Genomic DNA, 26,208 nt, shown 5'->3' on the forward strand with positions numbered 1-26,208 from the left:
TGATGTCATAGATGAAATTAAAGCTTGCATTTTTCACTTTTTGAAAGGAAATTTGTCTTTTTTAATAGTCTACACTGGTCTATACCATCGTATCTATTGATCATTGAAGCCTTGGTTTATTAATAGTGTGTATCATTCACCTCAACATGTTTTTAACACATTGGGGAAAAAAAACGGTTAAATCCCTTTTTTTAAATAAAACTCGGTTGAAAACCGGTTTTCAAAATTCCAATTATTTAGCAACCCTAGTTTAAACTTGAAAATAAGCTTTTTGGCAAGGGTATATAAACCGTTTCCTCATTAATTAAGTTATGTTTTGTTTTTAACAGACTTTAAGGTTTGTAGTACAATAATTTCTGATAGGTTTTGGAAATTGTTGTGAACTAATATTTTATACCATGGCTACTGAAGAAGAATTTGTTGTTGATTTGAACAAAATGAAGGTGAGAATAAAAAATCATGTGGTAGCTGGCCTGTCAAACATACAAAAATTTACCTTCAGTCTTATTCTCTTCTTCAACATATATAGGATTGCAGTATAAGTCTCAGGAGCTTGTAAAACTCGTTCAATTTTGCTTGGTGATTTAACTTAACAATTGTTGGTTAATGTGCTATTTGAAATCTTTTGATTACATTTCTTTACAAAGATCGCAGAGTTAAAGAAAGAACTTCAACTACGTGGTTTGAAGTTAACTGGCAATAAACCAGAGTTAATACAAAGATTGCAGCAATATATGGAAGAACATGGTAAGTAACTGACATAGTAATAGAAACTTGTAATCTCGATAAATCCTACTCTCAATAACTCCTAACTCAATAGGAAAAATTTTTGCACTGAATTTGTGTTAAAATTTTGGGTGATACTATTACTATTTGGGATTAAGTGTTTAATTACAGTTAATATGTTTACTGGTACTTCATTTTTATTGAACAATGCTGTTATATATGCACTTGTCACACAGGTTAAACGCATCTTGGTTAGTTTAGATCGAAAATAAGTGATCTTCGTAACAAATTTGTTTTATGTTAAATGATTAGAAGGTGCAGAAGTGGAAGATGATGATGCACTTTTAGAAGATGAAGAAGAAGATACCTCTATTACTCAAACAGAATCTTTGAAAGAAGGTGGTACTGTACATGAATCCTTATTATGTAATTGTTTGTGGAAATACACTAACATTGATAGTTGCACTTCTAATCGAATCATGTTGCCAAAATATATTTTCCAGTTTGACCGTGAACTTATTTATGCCAGCGTTGTTTGAAATCTGGAAACTTTTAATCATACTTACTAAATTCTTTAGAAGAACCCAAAAAGGAAGAGCCTATTGAAGAAGAAGAAGACACAACTGTTAGTGTTGAAGAAAAAGTAGAAAATAACACAAAGTTAGTATATAACTATTATGTTCACTCATTTAACAATGCTTTTAGTAAAATGCATCATTATAACCTGTCAATTATTTTAAAAGGAAAGTAGTATTTGCTTTATCATATTTTGATAGCTTTTAGATCCAAACATGTGTGTTAGTTTTCAAAAAATAATTTGCTTTGTTTGAATCAGAGTCAGACTATAAGTTGGTTGCTCTCGAGCATCGAGCACTGTATACTTCCTGAAATACCTGGAGTGGTAATTGCTGGATACTTGCTGCGAGTAAAAGTTGAGATGTTAATAAAAATAGAACATCAGTGACCATACTTTTATTGAAAATATTCGCACAATTCCATGAAAGCGCTCACTCTTCGTAATTGTTGCTTGTCTCAATTGATATGTCAACTGGTAAATAGGTAACATAACAATAGCAATGGCACTGAAACAACTGTTCATGACCATCAAGATACTTACTAGCAGTGTAACTTTTTTTGAACATTTTTGTGATACCAGTTCAAAATTTTTTTAATAGATAAGCCAGTAAAGCATATACTGGTATAATTGTAAAATATTTCATGCGTTTTTATTGGTTTTAGTGCTGAAGTAGAGAAAATTGGCCTTACTGACGAAGAAGTAAGTGTTTAATTTTCTGTCTAATCATTTAAATGTAATTTGTCAGGATTTGTGTCATCAAAATGTAAGAGTGTAACATTGTATGTTTTATTTAACTCACTTGGATTTGCTTGTTATAACTGTAGAAACGTGCTGCAAGAGCTAAAAAGTTTGGATTGAAAGTGAGTGAACTATCAGACAATCAGAGGCTTGAGCAGAGATCTAAAAGGTGCATTTATCTTTTAAATTCGCAACTGCTGTAACAAACTAATGGTGTGCTTAATGCCAATGTTGTGGCTTGTATTTTCCAAAAATTCAATGAATTTAATCTGATTTTATGCTTAATGTAGGTTTGGCCTTTCAACTGACTCCAAGGTCCAGGCAGACCCAGACAAATTGAAAAAACGTGCGGAGCGTTTTGGGGCAGTAGTTGCAGAAAGTTTAGTCAAGGTAACTCACTCAGTTTTTAGAATTATTCGTCACCAGTTTTGCATTAATTGATATTTTGGCGACTTTGTGTTGTGAAAGTCAAATTTACCAAAAACAAAAGTTTAAATTGTGGAAGGGCTTAAGGCAACATAACTAAACAAGCTACTTTTTTGTCTAAACTGCTATATTGCTGTATTGTAACTAATTGTCTGGAAATAAATATGGATGATTTAGGGTAGGATACCTTTAGTCTGGATAATATACAACATTTTAACTTCTGCTACAGGAATAATGTTAGTTACTTTCATGTTTGTTGATTAATTAAAACGCATTTGATTATTCATATTTTGAAGCTAACCAATAACCATATTACCACACTCAAGGCACACAAACCAGTTTGAAATATCACGTATACTGTATATATATTACTTGCAATGTTTTACTTGCAACAATTTATCCCACATTTATAGAGTGAAGTTGAGGAGAAAAAAAGGAAGAGATTGGAGCGATTTGGAACCAGTCTTTCACCTGAAGTTGAGGTAAAAACTTGCACATTTTTAATTTTAAAAAATTTAAAGAAAGACACAATTGTTAGTAGAAAAAAAATTATACAAAATTTCGATTTACTTTTCTTTAATAAAATACAAAGACAAATATCAATTTTCAGTATGCAATGCAAACTTTGTGGTATTTAAAAAACTGTTGTTCATTTGATGAACTATATTGCCCAATAAGTGTGGGTGATCACAATACCAGCAAGGGCAGATTGCACACCATTCAAAATTTGTTTAAAAAAATGTTGCTTATTATTTTTGTTATCAATTTTCCCTTTAACTGATATGCAAAGAGACTGCTTCACAGTAAATTAAAATCAAGGAATACACTATTCGTAATATATTTATGTGTACTTACTACTTAGTACATAAACAGTAAACATTTTTAGAATTTGTAACCGTACAAGTATGACCTGACCACTAAAAAATACCTTGCAAACCAACAAATTGTGGATACCCCTGATCTGTTTCATCTAATCCAGCTATGTCCAACCTGCAGGTGGCACATGCAGCCCAGTTCATTGTTAATTTGGCCTAGTTGTGAAGTATGCACTCTTGCTCAGTATAAAGATTACTATTCCTAATTTTGATAAGCAGAAATAGATGTCTACAAAACTCTAACCATTTGGAATTGACTAAAACAGACCAATCTTATCTCAAGTTCAGAACTGTTTCCTTGTATGGATTCTTTAAAAATGTGTTTAACTTGATCGTGTGTAATAACTAATTAGTTATCTAATGCCTGGCCCACATTAAACTAATCAAGTTATTTTTGGCCTAGTAAGGAATGCATTTGGGTCGGACATAGCTGATATTTCTAGTACTGCCGTCAAAATATTATTCAGTGAATTGTATGTTGGTAGGAGAAAAAAAAGAAGCGAGCTGAAAGATTTGGGATCTCTGTTGCCTGAATGAGCTCTTTCAAAAGGTACTTCAGTGGATTATGGCATCTTTTGGAGCTTAGTGAGCTTGTAGTGTGGCCATGTCATTCCAGTCATATGTCTGAGGGTTTATGTTGTATAAAATATGAAATACAGAATGAAGCACTGCAAGTTACTGTAGAATGTATTGATATATATACTAATTTCTGTTGAAAGAATGTTGTGGTTTGGCATTTGTTGTTGCAGTTTTATTTTTGCTATGCTACTCCAAGAACAGAAATAATTTTTCATATCTGTTGTATGATGTCATGGTAAGGTACATAGTTCAGTTGGGTGATTTTACACTTACGACTGTAAATGTCTAAATCCTATCGATTTTAACTTTCTTTTGCTCTGCCATCATAAAATACTGTAGTAGTTTGGTTTTAGTTGGCGTCTGAATGTGACAACTAAATACAGTACGGCCTTAAAACCAAAAGCAACATTGTTGCTGCATATTTTATATTTAGGAGGTTGTCAGTATATCTGTAGCCCATGTAGTATACACAAGTTTGGAAAATTCTTGAGACCTGAGTGTATGTTGAAATGTAAATCAATGACATGTTACTTTTGGAAAATTGCTTCATTTATGTTTGTTGGTTGTTACACGAAAACAATGTAGTTACATCATCAGCGATGGCTATTTTTCTATAAATGCAGCCTATACCTGTTGGATAGAGTTTATTATGTGATACATGTAATATGCCAAAACGTTTTTTGAACAAACTGAATCATTGTAAGGCGAGACAAACTAATCTTAGAAGGCATTTATACCTTTAGGTGGGAGAGAATAGGTATCAACGCTCTTTGTAGAAATGTGGTGGACGTAAGGGATAGATATGCTTGATATCCGCTGTTACTTCGTAGTTTAAATAGGTTTTGCTCATCTTCAATTGTCCATTTCTGGACGTTAACCGATAAAGTACGTCCTGGCCAAGCGTCCTTTCACTGATTTTCAACTCCTGGCCGAGTACAAGATCGGCATCGGTCGATCATACTGTATTGTAGGCAGCTGTAACATCTAGTAGTACAGCGCTGGCTTTCTCTTTAGCCTCAAAACTCTCCCTGATGTCCTGGGACAAAATAGCGACCTGATCTGCGGTTGACTACACGCACATAAACTATAGGCAAGATAAGAAGTTCGTATCCGACTTTTTCCAGGGAAAGGTTCTACGTTGAATTCACCACTGACCTCTCCAACACAACAAGCAATATCAAAAAGAAAAAGGTGTGGAGAAGCTTAATGACCTACATATACGTTTGTAACATATAGTCAGCATGCGGTAACAAACGACAAACGCATTTATGTCATCGCAAATGGGCTATTCTAAGTGAGAGCCTATATCAGGGGTGGGCAAATTTGTTCAATGAAAGAGTCACTTGCGGAAAAATATAAACACCAGCGAGCCGCAAAATCAGTAATGATTGTCAATTTGGTTATTATACTATTAGTAGTCATTTTGGGATATTACTTTTTAACTAAAAGACCCATAAAAACATGTTGGTGAGGTGCATTTTGACAACCTTTGCCATAGAGTATAGAATCTATACCTGAAAACAATGTCGGAATCGATGTCTAGTGTTACGTCATAAACGAAATCCTGGCCTAAATAAAGAAAAACTACACAGAAACTTTCGTAAACGGTACTCTTGGTAGCCTTTACATTTTTTGGAATTTTACGATTCGACTAGAAGAGCCACAAAAAAACATGCCGGAGAGCCGCATGCGGCTCGCGAGCCGCAGTTTGCCCACGTCTGGCCTATATCGTTGTTTAATGTCAGGTGTTTCACTATCATCTAACTTTCACAAACAATTACATCTGATCATAAGCAGCATATTTAAAATACAATCATTATTTTATACCAAATATGTTCCTGCTTTATAACGAAAACAGGACGAATTACAAGAAAACGGCACAAAAATAAGAATATTTCTTGACATGAAGTGCATGTTATAATTGATAATCACGGTTGTAAACACTATCAAGGATATGGCTTCCAATTATGGCTAGATTCTTTAAACATTCACTAAACTTATACACCCTAAGTGCAAAAAATGTGCATCAGTTCAAACGATAATGGCTTATAAGTAATACAGATGAAATAATTGATACAGTGCACGATGAAAAGTCTATTCTAGTGAAGCACCTTCTTTTTTGGACCAACATCACTTTGCCTCGGCGTTTTTTCCAATGCGGGGACTTGCTTCTCAGCTCGCTTTCCTCCTGCTCCAGGTAGGGAAGTTGTTGCAGTTTGCTCTTTCCTTGCAACACTCCTCATCACTCTGGCCTTCAGCTCATGCTGTGTAAGCGGCCGGTCAAAATCAACGGACTCTTCCCCAGAATCTGCTCCATCATCGTCATGATCATCTTCGGTGGAAGGTGGCACGATCTGTATGGGAGCAACAACAGGAGGAGCGGCTGGTCCTCCAAGCAAAGCCGTCGCCGTCACTGGCGGTGTACCAGGAGCACCCTCGGGACGGTTCTCTAATTCTTTCATTTGCAGGTAAGTGTGGATTTGGAGAAGCTCATTTGTTTTCTGTTCAATTATTCCCAGGTATTGCATCATGTTGTTCTCGTTAACTGTATCGTTATCTCCAAGCATGTCAGAAATGGCCGATCGGTCACAGCTTATTTTACCAAATACGGATTCAATCCCGGCCTTTAGTTGGTCAAGAATTTTTTCTGTGGCCTTCAGTTGTCTAAAACATCAGTTAAAAAAGAATAAGACACTCACTCGTTTAGTTATGTGTTCGCATTGAACCATTAATAAACAAAACAACAGCTGCTAATTATATACATACATACTTGTCAGATAAATCTGCTTCTTTTGTGGTGTGTTTAAATTTCTCTTCCAAGCCTTTGAGTATATTTTGTCGTTCTGCTTGATGTTGCACGCCTTCATCTTTAAAGCGCTGAATGTTACTTCGAACATCGTCGATTTGTTCTTGCACGATCTCCAGTTCGTTGTTCAACTCGTTTACATAATTAAACAATGCGAAATTCTTGTCCTCTGTTTGTATGAAGCGATTAACCAACAAGTAAATATCCTCCTCTCCAGTAACTTCTTGTATTTTTTCAAAAGCTTTTTGATAGGTTTCCATTGTTTCTTCTGCAGTGCGTTCAGCTTTGTCCTCTTCACCAGCCCGACGTTTGGCGGCCTCTTCTTCTTCAAGTTCGCTTCGTTCCTGTGATTTCATATTCATGAACGCTTTGAGCTTGGCATCGTGGTCAATAATCCTCATCAGTTCTTTATATTCCATGTTATACTGAGCAAGGTCTTTCTCATTTCTTTCTTTTAGTGCCATCATTTTCGTCTGGGCGTCATCTCGTTGATCATAAGCCTGTGTCACAAAATAACAATTCCAATGAGGAGCACGAATATATACAACACTGTCATAGCACACACGGAAATGCAAAAAAAAAAAAAAGTTCAAGGCAAAACGTAAAAAAATAATATACTGTGCTAGCCAAAGTAATATCACACTTAATTACTTCATTACAAGTATAAGTTACAACCTTTTCTATGGAATTGCTATTCCACATTTTAAACTTCAAACTCACAGCAACTCACCTGGGTAGATTGCTCAATAATTTCTCCCATCATCCGTTTTTGCTCGTTTAATTCCTTAGTTAGCTTTTTGTGTAGGCCATCAAAAACTGCCCTTTGGGAACGGAGATGGTTAATTTCTTCCCTTAGCTTTGCATTGCAAGTTAGCATCTTATTGAATTCTACAGTAGCTTTGTCAAGACGATTCTCTAGAACTCGGATCTGCTTTTGCGTGCCGACATGACGCAAATGGCTAGAATGAACTCCACCCATATTGCGATGTTGCTGGCTAATCTTTTGCTCCATGCTGCGAATCTCACCGTTCAATGCTTGAATTGATGAATTTTCTTCTTTTATCATTTGCTCGTAACAATCTTGTTCGGACAGAAGGTTGTGCAGCTCATCGACATTGTTGCTATCTTTTTTCGTATTTTGAGCTGAACGTGCCAAAAGCAAATTGGTTTGGATTTCTTCTCGTTCCTCCTATAAAAGAGTAAGCAGGTCTATAACACCGCTACAATTTTTATTTTGCTGCTAGCAAAAATTATTTTGTGGGGAGAGACAAAAGATACATTACAAAACCAAGGTGGGGGCATTTTGTTTAACCACTAAAAACGAATGGTTGCCTTAATTACACTTTTCCGGCCTATAGTACCTACACGTTCCGAATAAGTCTCAGCCTGTTAGAATAAAAGTTCAAGCAGAGGAAAATGTTGATAACTGAGGTAACATCTGGAGATACATTTTATCAAAAGAGTAACGAGATTGGCCTAGGGTCTATGTGATAACTAAAAGTGTGACTTGAGTGCCACGACCTAGCACTATCCGTGTACACAAAATCTTCGTATATTGCGTAAAAACCTGGTAGATGTGTAGGGAAAGTTAACCCATGACGGGACATTGTTCGAGATGGAACAGCGCGATAACTTCTTTGAGTGACAAGTTAACTTTTGTTTTTAGCCACAATCTTAATCGAAAGAAAAAGTAACTTAATCTAAATTTTACATTCAAAGTTAAAACATTTTTGTTGTTACCAATGTTATCGCAGTTAATAATTAATATACTGTGGTAATCAGTCACAAATTTCTGCAAAGCACGTGCATAATGCTGATTTTAATATTGCATTTGGAAAAAATAGCTTACCGGGATATGGTATAAAAAGGCTAAAGGATTTTTTTCCTCTAAAACCAACGTTTGTTACTGTCAATCTAAGGTTGTCCTAGGTTTCTGTTTTCAATATAACATAATAAGAAACTAAACGCCTGCAGCAAATAGCAACACTTTTAAACGCTTTTATCGCATTTATTGTCAATATATGTTGGGAACGGTTCGTTCGCGTAAAGATGCTGAACTTCATCTTATTTCGTATAAACGCGTATTCTAGCGCAAATAAATCTAGTAAGTATTCTTATGAATTCTTGTTCTTACTGATGAGGGCAAAGAGCCCCCAGTAGTTATACTACAAATACGCCAGACGCCATTTTCTAAAAAAAATTTAAACATAACAATTTTTCGTTAACATGGCTTGTGATAATGATAATATTAGCACTGCATGTAGGCAAAACATCACAATAAGAAGTCTTTTTTTTCGTATAAAAATGAAAAGTATCTCAAAAAAGCTGCAGCATTCATGATAACTTCCCATAACAACAGGTTTGTTTATCTCACTCACCATGTTAAAACCTAGATTGACCGAGATGACAATCAATGACCGTATTCATGATAAGGAAGCATAAAAGCTATTCAACAAATAAAAGCACACATGATAGACTAACATGCAAGAAAAGGTATCGACGAAACAAAACGTTGTTATCAAATCGTGCCTGAGTTCGCCAAGTTCAATGTAACAGGGCGCCTAATAAGTAATAATTGGCTGCTTTCACACATTTTATTTCTTTTGAATCCGCGAGTACTCAGTGAAAAATTAGAATAGTTTAGACAGGCATTATAATAATTTATATGAATAACATAGTGAACGTATTCATAAAGTTAACTTTTGAATATAGGTTTATTGAACTAATAGTAATTCATAATAAAAAAAGTTGAAAAGTAGATTATTGTAGACTACGCAAAAGCCCATTTGAAGTTTGTTTAATCCAAAGTTGGAACATTTGAATTAAAATTTGCCTTGCAAATGATGAATGCTGGTACCTGCTAACCTGCGGTGTTTAGCAAACATGCAGCCGGGAGTGGATCTGAAAGTTAAAGAATGAACATTCTTACTTGAAGAGACGCTATTTGATCTCTTTGTCGTCTAATTCTATTCTGAGACTCCTCACAATATGCTTTTCTATCGCCTTCCATTATACGATATTGTCGCTGGAGTTTGGCAAGTTCAGCCTCAGCCAAGCCATCCATTTCCTGTTCGGATGACTCCGAGCGACGACTTGCTGCCCTCTGCATTTTGGTTTCTGAAAAATATTAAAAAGTTCAGTTCAGTGGACCTGGTTAAGTTCTAAATTCGGGCAATACCGTATAAAAAAATAAATAAAAATGTGTGACAATCGTAACTTTCACAAAAGCTATTTGAATAACCGGGGCTTGAGCGATAAGGAATCATTGGCGCGTTTAACTCGTGCAAAGAATTTCCCAGTCCAAGGAGAAAGATTATTATCATACCATACCAAGCTTAAAGTTGGCGATTGTACAACCATAAAGCATTTTAGATCAAAGATCAGAAATTAAATCTGATAACTTGAACTCGCAAAACTTACATGCTTACTATTATTGTTATCGTTATTTTAAGATAATCTCAAGTTAATGTATTGTCTTAACTCTTAAGCTACTGTAGATATCTAGATTGAAAGCCATATAAACCAATTATTATTAATACAGTACGATGGGGCATTATTTGAGCGACCGGTAATTTAAGAAGTAAACTTCCGCTTAAGTACATTAAGTTACGTGATTACTTACTTTAAATTTAATTTCAGCAAGTGCAAATGCACTCAAAAACAATCCAAACCTTAAGTGCTCTCAATGAGAATCCTTGATCACGAAGTTGTGACCAAACAACATTTATCGTGGTTGTCATGGGCAACGCGTTGTTAATCACTGGAGCATTACAAACATTAATGGCACGCATAGACATCGTATGACTTTAAAGTTGGTAAACTATTCTGAACAGAAATCGAAATCGTTTTCGGGATTGGTTGAGGTACATATTTTTGCCGTAATTGCAGGCTCGCGAAAAAAGTAACCAATTTACTGAAATGTTTCTTTCATTTGCAGTGCCAGCAATTGCACAGATAATGTTTTCACGTTTCACTTCATGAAATGGCTTGATTAGGTTTGCTGAAAGAGAGCCAAATAGGTGGCCATGTACCCAATCGAATATTACACATTAATATCAACAACTTTTTTTTTATTATCACGAATTCAATTCTTGGCAGCAGATTCGGGTCGAATCCTACATGTTGCCATTAATTATTATCTTTATCATTTGGTTACGTCATTCTTGTACGTTTTAAGCCTTAGCTGCTTTTCCCGCTCAGTTCACGTTGTGATTTGTTTGCCTTATTATGTAATGTTAATTATAACGATTTAATTTAAAGGTCCTCAACCTTTTTATAGTCGTGGTCCACTTCGCAAAGTGCTGCGTAAATGGTTATGGAATGTATCCTCAATAAATTTACCCGCCGTTACTTTCCAGGCTAAGGTCCGTCTCAACTAAAATGTCAAAACAGACTAAGATTCAGAAATATAATATCAGAAATGAAGAAACAGACTGATAAGGTCGATGGAGACGTAGTCCGGTAATGAATGTAAAAAACCTGGCCCTCCTCAAAATGTTACATGAACTAATGGTTAAAAACTGCTGGCGTCTTCAACCATCTTTGGCAAGTCAACAACAAAATTATCTACTTCAACTACAGTAAAGTTCGAATAGTGGGTTCTTAAGGAACAAGCTTTGGATGTAATAGTATGTCCAAAACCAATTGACATGTAATTCTTTGTTTTAATAACAACAAGAACATGGTTGCCGGTACATAGCCTACATAGAGTTTCTAAACACTTTTGGGTAAACCATTTAAGATCGCTTGAATTTAAAACAATTTCGGTAACTGTTATTGATAACTTGAAGCATCATATGAAGCAGAGAAACGAGCCCAACATTTCTAAACACAACAAATTCACTAATTTGTGCACATAGCCCCCTGTTGGTAAATGAATTGCAACAAAACCATTTATTAACCTACACTACAAAACCACATGTATATGGCTACAATTCGTCGGATTTTCTAGGAGACCAGTGAAGTGATGTTTTGTTTTCCTCATCATCCATATACTCGAATGAGAGGTTGGAAGATGAATAAAACAGATGCAAGAACTTTTTCACCTCCGTAACATTGAAATTCTATTATTGTAGATAGTAACAGCTAGGTAAATTATTGACGGTGTGCTACCATAGCATAAGAATATCCAAATACTAAGTCAACAATAATGCTGAAAAATTAGTTTAGCAATAGTTGATGCTCTTACCATAGTCGTTTCATTCCAGCATCGTTTACACATATGATGGGTAGGCCATTGTTCCTTGGGAAAGTATGGATCTTCTGTAGGTGAACCATTCAAACGTCTATTAACCTCATTGTGTTTCCTCCATAAGTATAAAGAGCAAAGTTCTCCATTATTTACCTATACCCAAAAAAATCTTGCCCTCATGAGGTTCAAAACGGACAATGAGTTTTTAGAGCTTAGCAATGTGAGTTGCTTAATCAACTTACCACTGAAAGGTCCGTTGTTGCATCCTGCCAATGGGTACGACATTCCACACATGCAAAAAAACTAGTTATGTAATTTCTCATTGCTTGCAAAACTTGAAAACACTCTGAAAAATGCATCAATGTAAGTCAGTGGTGCCAAAAGTTCCAAGTGAATGAGTCACATTACATTATTCTTCGGCCTTGACAGGCCACAGCTTTTTAACCTAAAATTTCCAATTAAAACATTCGCTTTTCAGCCAATAACTTATCAAATCTATAATATAAATATTTTCTGACTTTCGACAGTTGAAACTGGAAAAATGTAACTAAACTAACCGCCAAACCTTTCTTGCAGTTAGGTTCAATTACGTTAACTTGAACTGTGAGACTGGTAGCGGGTCACAAAAACTTTTTATGCAGGCCACACTTTGGGCAGCCCTGATGTAAGCCAATAGATTACTACAGAATAAGTTACAAAATAAATACAAACCAAAAAACGTACGATTAGAGCCATTTGCTTGACCCACAAGAACATGAAATAACTGCCACAGAGCACAGGGAAACTCACGCAATCCTGGCTGTGTACTCAGGCATCCAATGTATTTCTCTCTTAAAGGAACAATCTAAAACGTGCCAAAAAAATTTGAAATATCCATGTAGTGAAGCAACTGCAAAGCTGACAGAATGCTTATGCAATTTGCATAATTATTAATAGTGTATAAGTTTTTATGTTGTTGTTTAAAATTGGCCATACCTTACAAAAAGCACACAAATTTTGGATTTTTGGTAAACATTTAGAAACCTTACTTTTTTAGATGCATTCAAAATTTGATGCCATTGGTTCCAATTCAGCCTTTTTCTTTTGCTTCGTAGTGACTGCTTTAAGCTTGTTAAGTAAGTCATCACTTTTTCTGTTCCAGGAAAATACTACATAGATAAAATACATCTTATGACACGTAATACAATGAAAATAACAAACAAAACAGCAATCAAATAGAAAATCATACAAGAACATTACTAAAGCAAAAAAGTGATTTGTTCTGCAATAACAAAAAACTTGTGGTAATTATAAAAAATTTAGAATTTGTCAATACAGTAGAAACCGCTTAATAAATCCACCTCCGTCCTAAGCAATTTTGGATTTAATAAGCAGTGGATTTATTATCCGTCACAAAAGAAATGAGTACACTATACAAAAAGAAGCACACATATTTTAATATAGTACATTGCACAATATTTATTTATCAGCGGGGAATGCAAAAAACTGATCTAGCGTGGTCTGTATGGGTGGAAATGTTGCTACAAGATGTCATCCATTTGTCTCTTCATAGAGTAAAGCATATCCATGTTTTTTGATGCAGTTTGGTTGATAACACAATAAACTGTAATCCCAGTTTGTTTGTACAGTAGATTTTGAATCGATTGAGAATATGTACGTACAATACATAAATTTTTTTTACAAAAATTATTACAAAACGAATTGGATTTAATACGCGGATGGATTTATTAAGCAGATTCAACTATGTAATCCTCTTAATATGCTAATCATTACCGATATATAAAATAGCCCTTTTTGAAATAAATATATACACATCAAAATCTTGGTAAAATGGGGGTGATCAAGTTCAATTCTTGGTAATGTTAAGATATGATAAATTGCCAATTAGATGGTTGGCCAATTTTACATATTGGTATTGGTTGGATTGAGGCTGATACAAAAATAAATTTCTGCTATACATTACATCTGAATTAACTATGTTTATTGGCATACATAGTCCGATTTGGTGTTTCCTTTTCACAAGTCAAGACCAAGCATCACTTGAATTTTAGTCATTTTGAATTAAATAACACGATGTCAGCTTGACAACTGTAATCTTACTTGAAGCGACAAAGAAAATAAACTGTTGTCGCAAGACTTTTTTACTTTCAAATTACTCTGGAATATTCTGTAATTAAACATTACGTTTTGCGCATCTCTACATACATTTTAACTGTGTCATTCACATAAAAAGCACAAATTTACGTAGGAAATATTTCTGTTTCCTATCTAGGTCATCTTATAGTACACCTGATGATGCAAGCCCATGCTTGCAAAAGCTTTTGTTTGTTAAATAAAAAGTAATTCCTAAAGTGTTGCTATATATTTTACTATTTCATTTTACAATATACTGATTTAACACGGTTCAGCCATCAACAACCTTGTTTTCCAACTGTTACATTCTGCTACTTCAGATTACGGTGGTCACAAGTTAACCGACTAATTACTAAATGATAAAGACAAACAAAACATAAACAAAACGTGTCAAGCTTACTGACTTGCTTTTAAAACTACAAAATTGCAAATTTTGAAATGCTAGCATAGTAATGCCAGTGAACCTTCAAAATAAATTATTACAGAACATCAATGAATTACACAACAACCTTATGTAGCACATTTATGTATTCCACCAAATGGTCAAAGTCACCCTCTTCAATGACTTTCATTGCTCCAACTTCCTTATGAAAAGAATGGAATAATGCAGCTTCAAGATCACTCATATATACTTTTGACCTAGAATTTAAACTGTTTTATTAAGTACTAGGAAGCAACAGCATCCAATTATTTCAGAAAGCAAAATGTAAAAATTTACGGAAAGCAAATCAAAACTGTTTTTCAGAAAAATTTTTCAACACCTTGACTATGAGATAGTTAAACCTGGTCACAAGCCTGATCACATTCCATTAACTATAATTATATTAACCTGTCATATGATAACACATTTGCAATATCAACTTTCTGTACATCTTCAGCAACTGACTGTTGAGGAATAGCCGGTGGAAACAACTTCTTCACTGTTGCCATTGACTTTAGATATGTTGTAACATTGTGCCGCAAATCTAAGCGTTTAAAGAATATTTGTGTGTGGCAACATTTTAGAAAAATCAGAAAACTCACTAAAGTTTAAATACCGCTAATTAGAATAGAATACTTTTTAAAACAACATTCAAGCCATAAAAGCAAAGAGAGGCATAAAAAACCAACGAGTTAATTGATGCATAGATGAACATAAGAAGAAAACGGAAACTAGAAACAAGTAATACAAATTCAAGTATTTTCTTACAACCCTGAATACTAACTTGAAGGATCATCAAAAAGTTGTAAATTGTTATGGGATAACACCAATGCAACTGGATGAGATGAATCACCATGAATGTAACTGAATCTTTCATGAAGGAGCTTGCCAATCTTCTTGTTTTTTATAGATGCCCTCCTTACTTTCACGTTTGTATATTGCAGCATATCCAAAATAATCTGTTAGATGGAAATAAAAGCATTTGTTCAAATATTTTAGTAGCCGGCATTCCACAAATGTAATCAAAACCAACAAAACTATCTTCATCAAGCAGCTAAAAATTAATTCAGCTATTTAGACGTTCGTGTTAAATTTTAAGAAGTATCATTTTTCACTAGTATTTTTTGCATTTATGGAGGACCAGGGGAGCAGTGACGCTCCGACACCTCTGTGAGCTCAGGCAGCAATAAATTGTTAATAACTTCTTAATTTGATAAAATACATGAATCTTGTTGATTATTTGCTTGGAACTCAAATTCCTTTTACGATAGTAATACTAATTAGTGAATGCGAACATGAAATGGGACACATGCAAAAGCAATATATAAGAAATAGCAGGCTACTGTCACGCCCTACAAAGCTCTGGCATCTAAAAATTGGCACAGCACCCCAGATCATAAGCGCAAGATGATGCATTTCTTGGGAATATTATCCAAGCTAGATAATTTACATCAATGTCTTACCATTTTTCCAATAAACGAAGAATGTTTTTCTAAAATGAGAACAAAGTGTGAACCATCTGTTTGCTTCAAATGTTTCACCAATTCTTTTTGTCTACACAGACAGAAAGTTAAAAAATATTATTTAAAACTTCTGAATAAAACAATTTTACAAATTTGTACACTATGCATCGTAACTAAACTAGAAAAATTTGGTCACACTGATAACGGAAAGATTTTAATGAAAAAACACCAATACTGCACCTTTTAGCCAACATTTAGCCACTAATTACAGTTAAAAGCAGCGTTAAAATACTACAGAAAGGTTACATCCCAGTTACACATTTTCATATTAGGCTATATCAGGTAACATAACTTACCAACTAACTGCAGAGTGAGCGTAGAAAAATGCAATAATAGCTCCTTTGCAATGAAAATGTTTTATTGAAAGGAGAACCATACTACTCCCAAAACAATTATGTCTTGCATCTACATATACCTAAGCATGAATAATTAGTTTATAATGCAGCTCAGTATGTGTTAGTTAATGTTATTGGATATATATACTGTTGAATGCTGTCTTAGAGGAAAATTTCCAAGAAATTAAACCTTAAATTTGGTGAATAATAGCAAACAGAAAGAATGATTACAAACAGCTTTGAATAGTACATCGAACTGCATGCATCGAAATCGTTATAATTATAAGCATCATATCCAATCAATGTAAATATATAGAATATTTATACATCTACAATATGGGATAAAATGTCAAATATACTTCATAAATTGCAGGAAGTTAAACTGTTTCTTGGAGCAGTCAACAAGAAAATTGAGAATGCTCTCCCTGACTTTTTCCAGTGAATCAGAATCTTCTTTAACTTTACCAGCATTGTCAAAAATTTTTTTGCCTGTGTGATGTAATACAACTGTAAGCGACATAACATAAAGGTTTGGCTATACAATTTACATGTCAGTTTTAGCACTGGAACTACCATAATTATTAAATGCCTAAAACGACTGAATGTGGCAATTGACTCATCTATGCAGACAAGCTGCAAATCATCCACTTAGTTTATCAGAAAATTAAGCTTGAGGTAAAAATGTCTGTGAATGTCATTGGTGGCACAGTAATATAATTACCAGACACAATGTGTTAATTTATTTAACACTAGAACGACCAAGCGCGCCAATTGACACATTTTAAGTATTCAATTTCTTGTATTTCCGCCGGACATCATCTTTTTATGCTGAAATTTCTTGATAATTATTTATTTCTTACAACGCTCAGTTTGTCTGACTTTTAGGGGTTTACGATTTAAACCGGAAATTTAGGCACATGTCTACCTAGAACGACCAAGCCCGTTAATTGACGCACACAGCGTAAAACTTCATATTGAGTCTACAGAAGGCGTGATTGCAGTGTACAGAATCATTACAACGTGAAAAAATTGAACAATGTGATAATCAGCATTGTCTGAGGTGTAATTGAGCTTTGTGATGTAAAACTAGGATTGGGATAGTTTCTCGAGTAGATATTTGGGCTGGGCGATTTTATTCGAGAGTAGCACGTGCTTGCGAACAGTGGACATTTAGAAGTAGGAAAGGCAGGGAAGGCTGTTGTACAGTGACTTTACTGTTGTCTGCAATAAAATCGTTTAGCACATGCGAGTTTTTATGGTACGTTTCATGTAGTGTATCCAATATGCCAAGACGTTTTACTGCGCAGCAGGCTTTGTTGCGATTACAAAACATTCCAGCAGACTGCTCAGATGGTGAATACTCTGACAGCGAGCTAGATGACCCATTTATAAACGATGCAGAAGAAGTGGAGCTTGATTCAAGTGGGAAAGAATCAGACATTGATAGTGCTAGTGAAGATGATGACAGCGATTCCCAGAATTAAGTGCGGGTGAATCAGGACTTGATCGGAAAAGACGGAACAGCTTGGCAAGCTTTGGCCATTTCTCATGTGCAACGAGGACGCTTGCAACAGCAACACATACTGAGCTTCAAGCCTGGCCCAACTGCATTTGCAACGAGCAGAATTATTGAAAGCAGCCAACTGTCATCTTTTCGTGTTTTGTTTGACGAGGCAATGCTCAGAAATATAAGAAAATACACTGTATCTGAAGCCCAATGCATTTCTGGCAGAATCAACTGGGATGTGACACTTGATGAACTGGACAAATTTATTGGACTGGTTATTGCAAGAGGGATTTTAGGACAGAGAGGTCTGCCAGTGGAAAGTTTGTGGGATGCAGTCTGGCGGTGTAAGATGTTCAACAAAACTCTATCGAGACACAGATTCAAGGAAATAATGCGTTTTTTACGTTTCTAATGTTAAAATAAAAACATAAACTACAGTAGTACAACAGCAATCTTCCAGATATAAACCACAATTTTGAGCTTGAGCAGTAGCTTTTGAAAGTGAAAAGAATAAAATTGTTATTTGCATTTAATCAAGGCCACATATACTGTTTTCGGACAGTTGTTGTACAAATCGAATTTTTTGTTATTGTTTCTGTCAGTTTTGATGTTTATGGAATATTCCTTTTATGGAATATCTGAATTTTTTCGGCTATTATCACTTGCAGCTGTCCAGTATTATCTACAACATACGTGTCAAACTCCCGGCCTGCGGGCCAAATCCGGCCCGCTTTACGATAAAACTTGGCCCGCCATGCTTATTTATACATTGAACTATTTCCGGCCCGTGAGATCATTGTACAGTATAACTTACTTTTTTCAAGCAAGAAACAAGATTATAACAAATCGCACAATACAGCAGCACAGAAGTTGCCCCATCATACGATAGAATAAGTCGATTTATTCTAACGCTTGAAATCTGGGCTGCTTTTTTCTTTATTGTTTGTTAATTCTTTAATGCTTTTACAAGGAGATGAATGAAACATAATGATGTAGGAGAAGAATAATCAAAAATAGCCCGGTCAAAAATCGTCAAAAACATCAAAAATTTGGTGTTGTTTCGCTGTCAATTCATGTACTCGGGCCACGAAACGTTCCATCAAGTTTTATCCTTACGGCCCGCGGCGTTAAATAAGTTTTGAGTTTTGGCCCCTGGTGCGATTGAGTTTGACACCCCTGATCTACAACCACGAGTTGTATAAGCTTTCAGCTGCTGTTGTTTGATTTGCAAATGTCTTGGAACAGAAGCTAACAAATAACCAGAGCTCTGTTAAGACTATCGCAAAACATGAGAGAGGGCCACATTGTTCATGTAGCTATTTCAAAGTATACCATAGTCATCTCATCTGATCAATGACATTAACCTATACATTTGTATTATTTCAGATTCTAGAATAAAAACAGCTTCTGTTTTTCACCTAAAACATTTCACAAGAAGTGGCATGCAATATATGCAGAGAATTGAACGTTCTTTTACTGATATCAGCAATTTCATAGTACAATAGCATTGTAGCAGTCCTTGTTATTCTTCCTTCTAACCTACACTGCTTGAAATCATGTGCTAGTATTCACTAAGGTCAAAAATCTCGAAATAAATCAGGTTGAATTTTACTGCAAAGCAAAATGTTGGAGTGAAATTGTTCCAATACTGGTTTGACTCCAATGATGCTTCTTTATGGCTTAGAAACAGACTAGTACCAACTTGTTCTAATTTCCAATGTAGTAGTCATTCTGGAGACTTTAAACGCAGGGTTACCAAACTGTAGTTTGCGAGATGAGTTTGTTTGTCCCACCTTACTGTACCACAAATAAGCTTATATTGTATTGTAGCCTATTGAACACAGCAGCCTGATTGTGTGCGCCAGTTGACACGCTCAGTCGGTCTAGGTAGATGCACAATTAAAAATGACATTTAACTATAAAACTCTCAGTGGTTCTAGTGTTAGTAAGGATTTGATAAGTGAATTTTTAAATACTTTTTCTTAATTTAAAATTTTCTAACTATTTCATATAGTTCTTAGTTATGAAACTCTAACACACCTTCAAATTTTCTTCGAATTCCACCGAAATCATGTGTTGTATTAAACGCAGGAATAAACTGCAAAATTTAATGAGGTCAAACAATATCTAAAAACCTTTTTTTAGGAAATTAATACGTGAGCCTTAATTGTTAACAGATGAAGAGACTAATAAAACCATTCATTGTAGATCTGCTTATTCTTATACCCGAAAATCAGGCAAACCACCAATATAAAATGGCTTTGTAAAGCACAATTTCATCCCATTGTCTTTTCCGGTTGAAGATTTTCCAGCACAATCAACGGCACCTAGTTTAACTACTGGTTGCCAATCTGAAAAAGCATAGCCTACTAAAGAATATAGTGAAATATAAACATTAAGTTTGGTATGTACAGCACATACTAAAAGTGCTTTGGGTTAAAATATTAGTTAAACATTGCGTTAAGACTGATTTTCTATACATTATCCTACTATAGTATGTGGTGTGTCATAAAAGTATCGAGGCTGGCTACAAAATTGTTTATTACCAAGAAATCAAGGCTACACATTTTCCCTTGCCAAGTAATCCTCTATAAAGGGCAATGCATCTTTTGAGATGCTCTGCAGCACCTTCAACTCCACCTTTACAGCCAGAAAATGCGTTCCTCGTACGATTTTTTAAACTTTACCAAATGGAAATTCATATGGAACGGAGGGAGGAGGTCTGCTTAGCTCATTAAGATCACAACTCCTGCTTGCTTAAACCTTAGATAGGACATTATGAGCGGAAACTTTGTTAGGAAGGAAAGGCATTAAATGGTATTTCACAAACCACCCTATTTATAGCAAATCGACCAAATCAAACCTGCTATTTTTAAGTGCTTTAAACATGAATTGGTTTATTGGAAAATTGGACTTGTGGGTAACATACCTACATTTCACCGTAACCACCCAAAAATTCGAAAAATTCCAATGTCTAATGTTTTTTACAAAAACCTTTGTTCAATGTCCACAACATATACAATATCTGTGAAAATTTGCCATTCAGTCAGAAGTAATATTTTTTATAAAACAAAGGTCCACAGAAAATAAAAAAAGTAACTTAAACCTTTAGAATATCGAAATGTAGTTTGCAAACTTTCCAAACCGATGTATAGTTATATGGCAAAAGACATGACCATGATTGTTCATTAAGTGCTAAAGCACTCACTGGATAATTGCAGACAACGAAAGTAGAAAGTGTTTTTTACGAATTAGTTGCAAGAAAATTAAGCAACATTATCATGAAAACCACTTTTCAATCCCAGGCGTGCCTTAAACATAGCGTAATCAGTCCGGTTACTTTTATGACACATATGATAAAAATTGTACCTTTAATATCATCAGCAAGTTGTGAATAGGTTGAAGCAAAAGTTTTACAATGCCCACACCATCTCGAATAGAATTTAACAAACCAGGCATTTGTACTGTTGTACGTCAGACCCCTAAAAAGGCTTATTATTAGCAATATATTAAGCAAGAATAGGCAAACAGTGGGCTGCCAGACCTTTTTAAATCTATACAGTGTAACTGGATTGCAAACTTTTAATCTGCTTACACTACAAAACTGTCGTTTCATCTATCTGTCATCGACCTTTTATTGATCATGTAACACAGTGTTTCTAAAACTGTGGGAATTTTTAACTAATGGGAAAACAGGGGTTGCACATGTCAAATTAGTTTTTACCTTCACCTAAAGATATGAACAGCTTATTAGAAAAAAACATTGATTAAATCTTTTTTCCTCTGTAATCATATGCATTTTGGGGCCATAGGCGTTTTATGTCTATTTCTTTTCACTCATTGTATTTTCTTGTTTGCAACTTCTTATTGACTATAAACATTGCAATATTACAAAATGTGAATGCTACAGCCAGCGTTGTCATAATTGTGGATAATGAGGAAAATGACGAACAACCATTAATGTAACATAACCATGTTGTGCATTGCAAGCTCTGTTCATAACCTCACACCATTTAAGTTTCGCTTCAATTAACATACTAATCATGTTCATGAAACAATTGAGAGTATAGCATTGTTTGTGAGACTCACCTAAAATGTTTTGAACCTTGTTATATAGTTTATAACTATTCAGCTTTATACATTATAACATGTCACGTAGTATATTAACTTATGACCGAAATGTAGCAAATTAATTTCATTGATCAACCAGATGGAAAAGTAGGTCTTATATAAGATTCAAATTGAAGAATGATGTTTGTGTCTTTACAACAGATCCCTGTATGTAGCCTACAAACATTTACACATGTATCTAGTACAGGGATGTCCAACCTGCGGCCCGCCTGAGATTTTTGTGCGGCCCGTTAGTCATTTTCACTCCAAAAATATGTACTTTATGTACCCATTTTTCTTGAAATTTAATAGGTTCTGCGGCCCATTGAATTATTTCAAGTGACAATGCGGCCCACTTTAATAAAAGGTTGGACATCCCTGATCTAGTACCTTGTGTCCAATCTTACTAAATTTGTGCACAATCACCATGTGTGCTATAAGCTTAATGCAGTTGTAGATTGCAGCGTATGCACAATGCACGTAGTAAAGATACAAATTGCTTCGAGTTTATACCGAAAACTTGATGGTACCGAAAAGGTTTGACTTAAAAAAGTACAGTACTCAATGTTTTGCTGCAACTCATATTATATCTTAATGGCCATAATATAAGCAAGAAATAAACATGAAATATCTATCAATTCTCCTAATATTTTTATTAAATATTATTATAATTATAAATATTATTTTTACTAATATTCTACTTTAAGCATTATATTTTTGGCCGCTATCCAGGTTGAATTCCACTTTAACACGTTCAACTACACCACTGATTGAACATACATATTGCTATCATAACAGTTATTGTAATGAAGTAAAATATTCTCAAAAATTGACAACTGGACGTAAGAAAAATTTCAATTTTTCTACAGTTGCAGCAGTTTCCGTAACATTTATTAAAGGATTGTGTAAGGTACCCTATAAAAGTTACTATTGCTTATAAATCTTACAACAAACTGCATAAAAATACAAAACTGCTCGTTATCATCACATGACGCCATGGCCGTGTAAGTCTAATTTGAAATGTCACATATCTCCGAAAGCCCTTTTTAGATAATTACACTAGCAATTAATAAGTTTCGCCACATTTTATTATAACCAGTAGAATGGGTAGATGTTACTGCAATTTGTTTGTTCAGTTTAGATACTTTTGAAACACATTGTAAAACAATTTATTATCAACCGTCAGTCTAACACTGCAGTGCATTATTGAGTGATATTGAATTGAAGGTCCTGCCTCTGCACATGTGTGCCTGTATATAAATGTGTCAATCACGCACTGTTTAATGCATTTTCGAAGGCGAGAAAGGGCATGGTCCAATGCCAATGCAGTCCCTGCAACATTATATGGAACCAGACAAGAACAGTTTGATTTTCCATAGAGATAGGTTAGTTGCCATCACTAGGTCCCTTTGAAGAGTGATAAAAACGGTTTTACGATGACCATATTTGTTTGTGCACTCTATATGGCGTTTATTATGCACATACTTAGTGAAGTGAATTGGCTTAACCAACAGCTACACTTACCACGGATAACTTGCCACATCTGTAAATTTTTTATCTTTTTTCAGATTAAACAAATCGCAAAGAAATTTGCTTATTACACACAAAGTAGTCGCTGTTATTTAAACCCTAATTGTTGACATGTGTAGTTTGGTACTACTTTTCACCCAAGTACGACTAACTGTAAGTTAATGAACAAACAAACATGTAATCAAAAGCTTCCAAAAACTGCCAATCAATTACACTGTTTGATTATTTTTTGTTTGTTTAATGGTTTTGTATTTAATTTAAATTTCAACAACTTGTGCTTGGTGTGTCAGTACATTAAACTTCTCATTAAATTTTTTTGCCACAAACTGTACGAACTAAAATTTGTGCTGATGTATAGAGGACCAGATAGTCACAAACGTAATAGCTACGATGAACAGAAAACATCTAAAGTGTGCATAATGGTAATACATAAGACAACAAAGATAAAAGCGTTGCATTAGCAGCAGCATTGAGTACAGCATAGATTGTGTAAACCGCATTGTGTTTTTGACAATGTGGCTGAAGTCCAGAAAAACATGATTTTTGAATCTTACATGGCGACCCAATTTTAGGTCACAACCCAGTGGGTGAGAAACACTGAGTTAGTGTGTTGGGACTTCATACAAGTTGGGAACCAATGGCTTACATAATGTCTCGTAGCTCAACAAAATATAAATGCATTTTTGTCAAACTTTACAGTGAATTATCCACAATGGAAGTTTGTGGTTAGTGTACAGCAATTTTTTTGTTTCCCCTTGAGCCACTGTTGTAGACAAATTCTGCTACACTACATAACTTAGTTATAGTTAAATGTTGCACGCGCATAAACATGTCATACGCCTGATGCATAACAGTCTTAATATCACACAGAGTGCACATATTCCCCATAGCGCACAAGTATATTTAACTGTACAAGTATCAACGTATGTCTTTGTACACATATGTGACAAAGTACAAAATTATGGCAAGTTTCCAGTTTTGAAAATGTACTGAAGTATTAATACATGAAGAAAATGTACAGATACCAAAACTATGCAAGACTGCGAGCCAAAGTTGTATGCTATATAATTGCGTTAGAACAGAGCTGCTGATATATGAAGATTGCTACATTTTTCGATAACTTATTTTTAATTACATCAATATACAAACCTGAAACTATCACCATCAAGGTTAATCACATAACCTGATGCATTATACACACTGAAAAGTTTGCTTGATGACTTTTGATCCTTCAATCCAGCTACCTTGTTCTTTGTAACATCAAAACATATTACACAAGCAAAGAAAATGAATACTAATGTCGAAGTGCAAAAAAGCTTCATTGTTGACAATGTTATCTAAAAATGTATATCGTTTAATCCTTAAGCTTTGTCCCATTACAAAATCTAACCCAGTCCAATCATTGTATTGTATTCTATATTTTTGCCTTTAACTGTGGGGAGCGAAAAGTATGGTGCTTACCTCATTACAAACTGGTTACAGTACAAATACGCTCATAAACAATCAATGAATGGGGAAAAGCGGCAAAGTCTCGAGAGCTTAAAACGAGCAGGATGTAAATTACAGGGGTGATACAGCGATGGAAGGTTAGCAAGGGCACCAAACCCAGAATCCATGGGTTTCCGGTAAAATTAAATCAAACTAGAGCAAACCAGAAAACGGATAAGCTATGAATATTTACACCAAAAACACCAAATTCAGGGAAATGTTGAGGGTATGCTAAGAAACGGTTATTGTGCACGTTGGATGATAACAATAAAACCCCGCTAAAAGAACAATATCCATAGGATCGAGATCCTATAATCTGTGGCCAGGGTGAGCGAGGGCATGATAATGCTGCCTTCAATTGCACAAAAACAAGTAAACAAATGAAACTATCTAAAATAGCACATCTCAACGTTCCCATAAACAGCTGTGATTAAGAAAATCACGAAAATACTATACTATAACGTACTTGCAACAGAGATTTAAAGTACTGCATATTTAAAAAATATTACAACTTGCCTGGACACTCTAATATTACACACTGCATGTAGATATTGGTGTGGTCATAGATTTTGGAAGTACATAATAGCTCAAATATTACAAAGGATCTAACACAATGGTCTATCTATAGAATTGCTAACCATCTCAATTCTGTTAGATCCTTTGCTTTTGCGGTAACGTATGCACCCATTCGATACATGAACTATTTCAATGCTAGCACTGTTTAAAACTATTAAATAAACATCCACCCTCAACGCTGACGTTTTATTGACGTTACACTTACACATCAGCGGCATCATTTCTGCGTCAGTAACGTTAAAACATACGTCCCCATTTCGAATACATCAGCATACATATTTTAATACTTATAGGACTGTTTAAATTTTAAAACTAAGAAATAAACGTGAACTCTCAACAATGACGAAAAGGTTTTATTGATAACGTTTGCTGTTACTGGCGCTTGCCCTCATTTTGTATGTTTGAGACATTCTCTACTACTGTACCATACCCAAGTTTGACCAGCCGCAACAAGGAGATAAACCACCACCACCATTCTGGCAGACTCCTCATCGAATCATAGTATCTAAAATGATAGCAGGGTTTCCGCTAGTATTTTAGAAACTATGTGGATTAATTAATTATTATTAATAAGCGTTTAATAAGTTTCCTATTATTAATAAATGTTCTGTTGATGGAATCAAACTCAATCTACTTTTTTGTTTCTGGGTTATTTTTGTATTTACTA

At 34.7% G+C, this 26,208-nt stretch overlaps 3 protein-coding genes across 7 annotated transcripts; 1 reads left to right on the forward strand and 2 right to left on the reverse strand.

Moving 5' to 3' along the window:
• Window positions 1–295: 295 nt before the first annotated feature.
• Window positions 296–4,556, forward strand: LOC143468352 (SAP domain-containing ribonucleoprotein-like). Of its 3 annotated transcripts, none has more exons than XM_076965510.1 (9): window positions 296–443; window positions 648–747; window positions 1,039–1,125; window positions 1,305–1,386; window positions 1,966–2,002; window positions 2,128–2,210; window positions 2,332–2,431; window positions 2,881–2,949; window positions 3,828–4,556. In XM_076965510.1, the coding sequence occupies exons 1-9, from the start codon at window positions 399–401 to the stop codon at window positions 3,873–3,875; spliced, it is 651 nt and encodes a 216-aa protein (XP_076821625.1). In that variant the 5' UTR covers window positions 296–398; the 3' UTR covers window positions 3,876–4,556. The 3 variants fall into 3 exon arrangements, with proteins under 3 accessions (XP_076821625.1, XP_076821627.1, XP_076821626.1); XM_076965512.1 differs by having other exon boundaries at window positions 2,881–2,896; window positions 3,831–4,556; XM_076965511.1 differs by having other exon boundaries at window positions 1,308–1,386.
• Window positions 4,557–5,312: 756 nt separating this feature from the next.
• On the reverse strand, window positions 5,313–10,453 carry LOC143468351 (coiled-coil domain-containing protein 63-like). Its single transcript, XM_076965509.1, has 5 exons — window positions 10,350–10,453; window positions 9,657–9,844; window positions 7,458–7,916; window positions 6,692–7,227; window positions 5,313–6,585 (listed from the first exon to the last, which is right to left on the reverse strand). The coding sequence occupies exons 2-5, from the start codon at window positions 9,834–9,836 to the stop codon at window positions 6,021–6,023; spliced, it is 1,740 nt and encodes a 579-aa protein (XP_076821624.1). The 5' UTR covers window positions 9,837–9,844; window positions 10,350–10,453; the 3' UTR covers window positions 5,313–6,020.
• Window positions 10,454–11,588: 1,135 nt separating this feature from the next.
• LOC143468350 (sulfhydryl oxidase 2-like) lies at window positions 11,589–25,951 on the reverse strand. Of its 3 annotated transcripts, none has more exons than XM_076965505.1 (14): window positions 24,627–25,951; window positions 21,207–21,319; window positions 20,064–20,188; window positions 19,878–19,935; window positions 16,690–16,819; window positions 15,936–16,026; window positions 15,257–15,431; window positions 14,881–15,016; window positions 14,561–14,690; window positions 12,947–13,066; window positions 12,630–12,762; window positions 12,161–12,264; window positions 11,916–12,071; window positions 11,589–11,790 (listed from the first exon to the last, which is right to left on the reverse strand). In XM_076965505.1, exons 1-14 carry the CDS (start codon window positions 24,797–24,799, stop codon window positions 11,656–11,658), a joined length of 1,779 nt encoding a protein of 592 aa, XP_076821620.1. In that variant the 5' UTR covers window positions 24,800–25,951; the 3' UTR covers window positions 11,589–11,655. The 3 variants fall into 3 exon arrangements, with proteins under 3 accessions (XP_076821620.1, XP_076821621.1, XP_076821623.1); XM_076965506.1 differs by having other exon boundaries at window positions 12,642–12,762; window positions 24,627–25,948; XM_076965508.1 differs by lacking the exon at window positions 20,064–20,188 and having other exon boundaries at window positions 24,627–24,768.
• Window positions 25,952–26,208: the final 257 nt, after the last annotated feature.

This window comes from Clavelina lepadiformis, chromosome 8 (assembly GCF_947623445.1).
Source record: "Clavelina lepadiformis chromosome 8, kaClaLepa1.1, whole genome shotgun sequence".
Classification (NCBI taxonomy): Eukaryota; Metazoa; Chordata; class Ascidiacea; order Aplousobranchia; family Clavelinidae; genus Clavelina; species Clavelina lepadiformis.